General features: G+C 47.6%; 1 protein-coding gene across 1 annotated transcript in view; it reads right to left on the reverse strand.

The window, feature by feature from the left end:
• Positions 1–10605, reverse strand: part of LOC106581415 (metabotropic glutamate receptor 5) — a 259139-nt gene that overhangs the window by 146446 nt on the left and 102088 nt on the right. The window contains exons 8-11 of the mRNA XM_014163472.3: positions 2004–2125; positions 1420–1544; positions 984–1152; positions 611–737 (exon numbers count right to left, since the gene is read on the reverse strand). Coding sequence (XP_014018947.2) covers positions 611–737; positions 984–1152; positions 1420–1544; positions 2004–2125 — 543 coding nt within the window. The remainder of the gene's footprint in view (positions 1–610; positions 738–983; positions 1153–1419; positions 1545–2003; positions 2126–10605) is intronic.

Below are 10605 nucleotides of genomic sequence, written 5' to 3' on the forward strand. Positions count from 1 at the left end.
TGTGTGTGTGTGTGTGTGTGTGTGTGTGTGTGTGTGTGTGTGTGTGTGTGTGTGTGTGTGTGTGTGTGTGTGTGTGTGTGTGTGATTGTCTCTCATCAGTAACTGAGAGAATAGCTAACATCCATTAGGCTGTAACAGGACAGCACGCTGAGAAGCATCAGACAATCACTTCTCTACTAAGTTCCATTTATACGGCGACTGACTGACACTCAAACACACATAATAATAACACAAAGTATCTAACAGTACTGCTGAAAGAACAATACCTATTTGCAGTCAACAAAAGCTGGCTCCTCTGATGGAGAAATGTGAAGTGCACAATTGAAAAACACCATTATATAAATGCCCCATATTTTTTTCTTTGTGTCTGTGTGTGTGTGTTTGTGTCTGTGTGTGTGCATTTGTGAGTGTGTGTGTGTGTTTCCAGGATGTGTGAATGAGTCAGTCTGTCGTGTTAACCTGTGTGAGGGCGTCTGATCCAGCTCAGCCAGGCTGATGAGATTCATTTAGAGGAGACTTCCAAGAACAAAGAGGCCAATCCATACACCTTAAATGGTGTGTGTGTGTGTGTGTGTGTGTGTGTGTGTGTGTGTGTGTGTGTGTGTCTTACCTGTGAGGTGGAAGGTGGGCCAGGAACCCAGGTCACAGGCTCGGCAGGTGTACTCATCAAACACAAACTCATTCTCCTTACAGGGAGTGCAGGTCCAGCAGCAGCTCACCTCTCCTTTACGGATCACCTGGAGAACACACACACCAGAAAAACACCCTCATCAGCTCAGAAAAAAAACACTAATCACAACACTGCAAAAATACTATCTTAGAGAGAATGCACCAATCAGATTAAAATATCAACAGAGATAATCTTGAAGGGTCAACCTTTCACCCCCTCCCTCCCTCCCTCCCCCTCTCTCCCTCCTTCCCTGATCCCTCCCTCCCCCCAAGCATACATAGGGTGTGTTTGTGTATGCAGGGATGTGTGTCACCTTTATCTGTCCCTTGTCACAGGGTTCGCTGCAGACTGATTTGATGATGGTGTCCTTGCTGGCCCAGATTTCATCATCATCGATCTTCAGCCCACTGTTATCCCAGCTCCCCACGTTAATATAGTCATAGTAGTCCTTCCCCATCTTCTTAAAGTTCATGATCTCATATCTGACACACACACACACACACACACACACACACACACACACACACACACACACACACACACACACACACACACACACACACAGGAGTCAGTACCTCTGAATCTATTGATACATACATACTAAGGTATGGAGATACTGTACATGGGATGAGATCATCACAGCCAGACGACTCACTGCTCTTCTTATTTATGATGTCCTATTTAGACACACGCACACACACACACACGCACACGCATGCACACACGCGCACACACGCACACACACGTACCGGCCAGGTGAGTCTCCGTTCTCGTCAAACAGGATGCCCTCTCCAGACACGCCTGTGAAGTTGGTCTTCATCAGGAAGTCCAGCAGTGTGGCACCATCTATAGGTCGCATGGCATCACATAGCCCCTGGACCACCATCATCATCATCATCATCATCACCATCATCATTATCATCATCATCATTATCACCATCTTCATCACCATCATCATCTCCACCATCATCATCACCATCATCTCCACCATCACCATCATCATCATCACCATCATCTCCACCATCATCACCATCACCATCATCACCATCATCATCATCATCTCCACCATCATCATCACCATCACCATCATCTCCACCATCATCATCATCATCACCATCATCATCTCCATCATCATCACCATCATCTCCAACATCATCATCATCACCATCATCTCCACCATCATCACCATCATCACCATCATCATCATCACCATCATCCTCATCATCATCCTCATCATCATCATCTCAATAACAATATGAACAATCCCAACTATAATCAACTATAATAGTGACAGTAGATTGTTGTTAGTACAGCCAAGTCCAGTACCACCCACCTGGTAGCCTGGGCAGAGTGAGCGCTGCATGTTATGGAGCCCATAGGCCATGGAGTAGATGGCATTGATCACAAAGCCCATCTTAGTGTCCTGGGCATACTGCTGTCGCAATGACTCCCGCTCTGGGAGGGAACCAGAGAGGAGAAAGACAAAAAAAGAGAGGATGGGAAGATGGATGAAGGGGAGAGATGGAGACAGATGGAGAGGGATAAGGATGGAGGGAGGGAGGGAGGGAGACGGAGAGAGAGGGATAAGGATGGAGGGATGGAGGGGGAAGATGGTGGGAGAGGGAGGGGATAAGGAGGGAGGGGAAATGGAGGGAGAGGGATAAGGAGGGAGGGAGGGGGAGATAGAGGGATAAGGATGGAGGGAGGGAGAGGGATAAGGATGGAGGGAGGGGATGGAGGGAGAGGGATAAGGATGGAGGGAGGGGATGGAGGGTGAGGGATAAGGATAAGGATGGAGGGAGAGGGATAAGGATGGAGGGAGGGAGGGGATGGAGAGAGAGGGATAAGGACGTAGGGAGGGAGGGATGGGATGGAGGGAGGGAGAGGGATGGATGGGATGGAGAGAGGGGATAAGGATGGAGGGAGAGGGATAAGGATGGAGGGAGGGAGGGAGGGAGGGAGGGAGGGAGGGAGGGAGGGAGGGAGGGAGGGAGGGAGGGAGGGAGGGAGGGAGGGAGGGAGGGAGGGAGGGAGGGAGGGAGGGAGGGAGGGAGGGAGGGAGGGAGAGGGATAAGGAGGGAGGGAGGGGAGATAGAGGGATAAGGATGGATGGAGGGAGGGAGAGAGGGGATGGAGGGGGGGAGGGAGAGGGATAAGGATGGATGGAGGGGATGGAGGGATGGAGGGAGGGAGGGAGATAAGGATGAGGGAGGGGATGGAGGGTGAGGGATAATGATAAGGATGGAGGGAGGGAGGGGATAAGGAGGGAGAAGGATAAGGATGGAGGGAGGGAGGGATAAGGAGGGAGAGGGATAAGGATGGAGGGAGGGAGGGGATAAGGAGGGAGAGGGATAAGGATGGAGGGAGGGATAAGGAGGGAGAGGGATAAGGATGGAGGGAGGGAGAAAAAAGAGACCAATTAGAACAACCTGTATCTAACAACCTGTTTTGCCTTCATGAAACTCAACCTGCTTTATGAACTTCAAACACCCTCTCTTCCCTCTCTTCCCTCTGTACTCGTCTCCTCCCACACCTCTCCTCTCTAGCCGTGGTTACACCTTGCATTAACATGTGGTTGTCGTCATCCGATCAAGATGACCCGAGATTTGTCTCGGATAATCATCCGCACAACTGGACAATTTTTGTGTTTTGGGAACATATCTTTTGTGATGTCCCCAAAATGTTCTCACCAGACTGTTCCCACAAGCTAAGGAAACATTCTGGGAAACTTTTAAAGTACAGACAAAACATAAAAATAGATCTTAATTCAACTGGCCGGTTGGATTTTGTCCGGATTTGTTTACACTTCCAGAATGTCCATATAAGATGCATCATCGACTACCTCTGGAGGAGGTCAGGAGGATCTCATCACAGTCTTTTTATTGTCTATACCTGAGAGAGGGGGAGAGAGAGAGGAGAGAGAGGAGAGAGAGGAGAGGGAGGAGAGGGAGAGGAGAGAGAGGAGAGGGAGAGGGGGGAGAGAGAGAGGAGAGGGAGAGGAGAGAGAGGAGAGGGAGAGGGGGAGAGAGAGATAGAGGAGAGAGAGGAGAGGGATAGGAGAGGGAGAGGAGAGAGAGGAGAGGGAGAGGGGGAGAGAAGAGAGAGAGGAGAGGGAGAGGAGAGGGAGAGGAGAGAGAGGAGAGGGAGAGGGGGAGAGAGAGAGGAGAGAGAGGAGAGGGGGAGAGAGAGAGAGAGAGAGAGAGAAAGAGAGAGAGAAAGAGAGAGAGGAGATGAGAGAGGTGGAGAGAGAAAGAGAGAGAGAGAGAGAGAGAGGAGAGAGAGAGAGAGAGAGAGAGAGAAAGGGAGAGGAGAGAGAAAGAGGGGGAGAGAGAGAGAAAGGGAAAGAGAGAGAGAGAACGAGCACATGGCCTACAGCAGAGCCTGGACCTGCTACAGCAGTACTGCCAGACCTGGGCTCTGGCAGTGAACCCCAAAAATACAAAAATAATGATTTTCCAGAGAAGATCCAGATCTCAGGGAATTAGACCAAAGTTCTCAATTGGTACAAAACATATTTACATTTACATTTAAGTCATTTAGCAGACGCTCTTATCCAGAGCGACTTACAAAATGGTGCATTCACCTTATGATATCCAGTGGAACAACCACTTTACAATAGTGCATCTAAATCTTTTAAGGGGGGGGGGGGTTAGAAGGATTACTTTATCCTATCCTAGGTATTCCTTAAAGAGGTGGGGTTTCAGGTGTCTCCGGAAGGTGGTGATTGACTCCGCTGTCCTGGCGTCGTGAGGGAGCTTGTTCCACCATTGGGGTGCCAGAGCAGCGAACAGTTTTGACTGGGCTGAGTGGGAACTGTGCTTCCTCAGAGGTAGGGGGGCCAGCAGGCCAGTGGTGGATGAACGCAGTGCCCTTGTTTGGGTGTAGGGCCTGATCAGAGCCTGAAGGTATGGAGGTGCCGTTCCCTTCACAGCTCCGTAGGCAATCACCATGGTCTTGTAGCGGATGCGAGCTTCAACTGGAAGCCAGTGGAGAGAGCGGAGGAGCGGGGTGACGTGAGAGAACTTGGGAAGGTTGAACACCAGACGGGCTGCGGCGTTCTGGATGAGTTGTAGGGGTTTAATGGCACAGGCAGGGAGCCCAGCCAACAGCGAGTTGCAGTAATCCAGACGGGAGATGACAAGTGCCTGGATTAGGACCTGCGCCGCTTCCTGTGTGAGGCAGGGTCGTACTCTGCGAATGTTGTAGAGCATGAACCTACAGGATCGGGTCACCGCATTGATGTTAGTGGAGAACGACAGGGTGTTGTCCAGGATCACGCCAAGGTTCTTAGCACTCTGGGAGGAGGACACAAGGGAGTTGTCAACCGTGATGGCGAGATCATGGAACGGGCAGTCCTTCCCCGGGAGGAAGAGCAGCTCCGTCTTGCCGAGGTTCAGCTTGAGCTGGTGATCCGTCATCCACACTGATATGTCTGACAGACATGCAGAGATGCGATTCGCCGCCTGGTTATCAGAAGGGGGAAAGGAGAAGATTAATTGTGTGTCGTCTGCATAGCAATGATAGGAGAGACCATGTGAGGATATGACAGAGCCAAGTGACTTGGTGTATAGCGAGAATAGGAGAGGGCCTAGAACAGAGCCCTGGGGGACACCAGTGCTGAGAGCGCATGGTGCGGAGACAGATTCTCGCCACGCCACCTGGTAGGAGCGACCTGTCAGGTAGGACGCAATCCAAGCGTGGGCCGCGCCGGAGATGCCCAACTCGGAGAGGGTGGAGAGGAGGATCTGATGGTTCACAGTATCAAAGGCAGCAGATAGGTCTAGAAGGATGAGAGCAGAGGAGAGAGAGTTAGCTTTAGCAGTGCGGAGAGCCTCCGTGACACAGAGAAGAGCAGTCTCAGTTGAATGCCCAGTCTTGAAACCTGACTGATTAGGATCAAGAAGGTCATTCTGAGAGAGATAGCAGGAGAGCTGGCCAAGGACGGCACGTTCAAGAGTTTTGGAGAGAAAAGAAAGAAGGGATACTGGTCTGTAGTTGTTGACATCGGAGGGATCGAGTGTAGGTTTTTTCAGAAGGGGTGCAACTCTCGCTCTCTTGAAGACGGAAGGGACGTAGCCAGCGGTCAAGGATGAGTTGATGAGCGCGGTGAGGAAGGGGAGAAGGTCTCCGGAAATGGTCTGGAGAAGAGAGGAGGGGATAGGGTCAAGTGGGCAGGTTGTTGGGCGGCCGGCCGTCACAAGACGCGAGATTTCATCTGGAGAGAGAGGGGAGAAAGAGGTCAAAGCACAGGGTAGGGCAGTGTGAGCAGGACCAGCGGTGTCGTTTGACTTAGCAAACGAGGATCGGATATCGTCAACCTTCTTTTCAAAATGGTTGACGAAGTCATCCGCAGAGAGGGAGGAGGGGGGGGGAGGGGGAGGAGGATTCAGGAGGGAGGAGAAGGTAGCAAAGAGCTTCCTAGGGTTAGAGGCAGATGCTTGGAATTTAGAGTGGTAGAAAGTGGCTTTAGCAGCAGAGACAGAAGAGGAGAATGTAGAGAGGAGTGAGTGAAAGGATGCCAGGTCCGCAGGGAGGCGAGTTTTCCTCCATTTCCGCTCGGCTGCCCGGAGCCTTGTTCTGTGAGCTCGTAGTGAGTCGTCGAGCCACGGAGCAGGAGGGGGGGACCGAGCCGGCCTGGAGGATAGGGGACAGAGAAAATCAAAGGATGCAGAAAGGGAGGAGAGGAGGGTTGAGGAGGCAGAATCAGGAGATAGGTTGGAGAAGGTTTGAGCAGAGGGAAGAGATGATAGGATGGAAGAGGAGAGAGTAGCGGGAGAGAGAGAGCGAAGGTTGGGACGACGCAATACCATCCGAGTAGGGGCAGAGTGAGAAGTGTTGGATGAGAGCAAGAGGGAAAAGGATACAAGGTAGTGGTCGGAGATTTGGAAGGGAGTTGCAATGAGATTAGTGGAAGAACAGCATCTAGTAAAGATGAGGTCAAGCGTATTGCCTGCCTTGTGAGTAGGGGGGGAAGGTGAGAGGGTGAGGTCAAAAGAGGAGAGGAGTGGAAAGAAGGAGGCAGAGAGGAATGAGTCAAAGGTAGACGTGGGGAGGTTAAAGTCACCCAGAACTGTGAGAGGTGAGCCATCCTCAGGAAAGGAACTTATCAAGGCGTCAAGCTCATTGATGAACTCTCCAAGGGAACCTGGAGGGCGATAAATGATAAGGATGTTAAGCTTGAAAGGGCTGGTAACTGTGACAGCATGGAATTCAAATGAGGAGATAGACAGATGGGTCAGGGGAGAAAGAGAGAATGTCCACTTGGGAGAGATGAGGATTCCAGTGCCACCACCCCGCTGGCTCGATGCTCTAGGGGTATGCGAGAACACGTGGGCAGACGAAGAGAGAGCAGTAGGAGTAGCAGTGTTATCTGTGGTAATCCATGTTTCCGTCAGCGCCAGGAAGTCTAGGGACTGGAGGGTAGCATAGGCTGAGATGAACTCAGCCTTGTTGGCTGCAGACCGGCAGTTCCAGAGGCTGCCGGAGACCTGGAACTCCACGTGGGTCGTGCACGCTGGGACCACCAGGTTAGAGTGGCAGCGGCCACGCGGTGTGAAGCGTTTGTATGGCCTGTGCAGAGAGGAGAGAACAGGGATAGACAGACACATAGTTGACAAGCTACAGAAGTGTTGTTTCTTGTATTATTGTCTCCTGTGTCTTTAGAGAACTGTTTCACTTTGATATCCTTTTTCTTCTGTCCTGATTTTCTCTTTCTTTTCTTCTGTTAACTAGATATTCTTTGTTGTTCTTCGTTAGCTAGCTAGCTTCTTCCAAAAGAGTCCCTAGCAACTGCTTAGCAACTGGTAAACAATTCAGCTTGCTAAGATAACTACAATTTTATGAAAAATAGTTATTTTTCAAAACGCCTATCTTCTTTGTTTGTTGCTTGTTTTTTCTCCTATTCAGTCTTGCAGTTTTCTTTTGCTTTTTTCCGATGTACTTCACTCTAAAAACCATGTAAATTTCAATATTTGTAGGAGCTCATTTTTCAGCTGCTGCTGCTCAAATTGGAGTTCCGGAACATACTCATACATATAGAGTACTGCACACACTACAATTACTTAGGTTTAAAAATAAACTCAACTGGGCACCTTAATGAGGCAGTGAATGAACTGAGAGAGAAAGCACGCAGGGCATTCTACGACATTAAAAAGCTCATTCAAATTGAAATACCTATTAAAATTTGGCTAAAACTAATTGAATATGTCATTGAACCAATTGCACTTTATGGCAGTGAGGTGTGGGGTCCACTTGCAAAACAAGATTTCACCAAATGGGACAAACACCCCATTGTGTTTGTAAGATTCTGTAAGATTCTCCTACATGTCCAGAGGAAAACTACAAACAATGCACACAGGGCAGAATTAGGCCAATATCCACTAATAATTAAAACTCAAAAAAGAGCAATTAAGTTTTGGAAACATCTAAAATACAGTGACCCTCTCTCATATCATTACCAAGCCCTGCAATGCCAAGAGCTGAGCAAAGAAAAGAGTCCCCTCATCCAGCTGGTCCTGGGGCTGAGTTCACAAACCTGTTCTACTAACACACTGAAGCCTGTCATGACGTTGGCCTCTTTGAGTACAGGGAGGACAGTTGACCCCCTCCCCCCTTGCACCATCCCCCAACCTACCTTCCCCCACCCAGTCCCTGTGTGAAGGAGTGGTAAAATTCCAGAGAAGAGTCTCTGGCCACATGGCCCATAGAGAGACACAGGAAATTCTTCCAACTCACAGAATTGGGGAGCCAAGCGACATTTGTGTTCTGGAGAAGGTATGAAAGATTGGTGAAGAATCCAGCTACGAACTGGTCCACTTGGTACAATTTTGTGATACTCAGAAGAGACAATATAGCCATATTACCATAAAACGGTTTATATAATAGCCTCAGCCTTGAGACTTGCACCCACATGGTTGTATAGAATGTATTAATAAGGATAAAGCTATTTGTAATACATTGAGATGCTATGTACTGATGTTAATGTGATAGAATTGTATTTCTGTACCAAGCTTAACTCAGTCATCGGCACGCCCCCAGGGACACAGACAGGACCAGGCGTCATGTGACATGTTCACTATAAAACTATACCCTGATCTACTTTCTTCAGACCCGGCCTCCACTCCATTGCGAGTTGGCCAATAGGTTTGACCATTCAAGTACTCTACTGAAAGTGAACTATACCACGTGGTTAACTTTTAGACTATTGATACCGACAGAATAAGAACAAGTCTTTGATATTAATAGTCTGCAGCTAGAAATGATATCATTGAACGCGAAGACCAACGAAACATCCATTCTATAACGACATTAATGAATGTCGCTTTGAAAGATCCATTCTAACCGAGAGAGAGAGAGAGAGAGAGAGAGAGAGAGAGAGAGAGAGAGAGAGAGAACTCTCCAACAGAACGACTTTTCAACAAGGATCCCGACGACACACTGAGCGTAAATATATATTGATTGCAATTGTTCCCAAATGAGTGAGCGTCCATGTGCAATTGATTAGCATGTCAATTGTTAATATTAATGAACTCTGTGTACGTCCTCAGCTGAACATTTTATGACCCATTGTTCTACAAGACACCAGCCAGGCCTGTTTAGACCACTAGGGCACATTACTCTACCAATTCTTTGTGACGATAATTACTGTTTGTATACTTTCTGTGAATTACTTAGTTTAGTAAATAAATGATTTTAAGACAATTGATGTATGGATGATTTTAGTAAAGACTGGGTTCGTGCAGATACAACAATTTACGACGTTTGGAATGAGACTGGACGCGAGGTAAAATACACCATTTAAACCAGAAGATAATCAGCCTATACTATAACAGAATATAATATATAATGTTATAATATAGGAAAGTTATATTAGGAAAATTATAGCTTTGTAATCTGAATATTTTCCTTGGTGCCCCGATCTCCTAGTTAATTACAATTAAACGATTAATCAGTTTAATCGCGTGATAATAATTACAGGGAGTTAATTGATAAACATGTCTTTAGTTTAATGGTACCCCAAAGACACGACAAGCCTCAGGACCAGAACATCCAATCAATCAGAATAAACCAAATTACAACACAGTCAAAACAAAACTACAGTGCTTATTGGGAAACACAAGCACAAACACAAAGCAAAATGCAGTGCTATCTGGCCCTAAATCGACAGCACACCGTGGCTAAATATTTGACCATGGTTCTGATCAAAACCTTAGAAAAACCTTGACAAAGTACAGGCTCAGTGAGCACAGCATTGCCATTGAGAAGGGTAGACACAGGAAAACCTAGCTCCCTGTAGAGGAAAGGCTGTGCAACCACTGCACAACAGCAGAACCTAAGACGGAGCTGCATTTCCTGACAAAATGTAAAAAATATAAAATAATTAGAGTGTAATTTTCCCAAATTTGAAACCCTTATTCAAGGTTTCAAAGACGTCTCTGATGAGGATAGGCTACCTGTTGGGGGAGGACGCAGAGAGCTGTGGGCTGGCAGCGCACTACATTGCTGCCTGCCATATGTCTGACAGACCAGTCAACCTGCACATGTCCTCTACTGTATGCTTATTGTTATTGTTGAATGTATGGTTATTTTGACCCTTGGTTATTGTTGTTACTGTTGTCCCGTTGACAATTTTGATTCTCATTTTTATTTATTTTTATATTGTAAATATCCAAAATAAGTTTTGGCAATATGTACATTGTTACGTCATGCCAATAAAGTTAATTGAATTGAATTGAAAGAGAGAGAGAGAGAGAGAAAGAGAGATTCATTGGATGGAGGGGGGCGTCTAAATAAAGGATGGTCTAGCTGCCTGATCAGTTCATATTCGTTCTGGAGAAACATGTCTCTGTGAAGACTGTGATTAGCAGAACTATACACACACACACACACACACACACACACACACACACACACACACACACACACACACACACACA

This window comes from Salmo salar, chromosome 20, assembly GCF_965601325.2.
Source record: "Salmo salar chromosome 20, fSalSal1, whole genome shotgun sequence".
Lineage (NCBI taxonomy): Eukaryota > Metazoa > Chordata > Actinopteri > Salmoniformes > Salmonidae > Salmo > Salmo salar.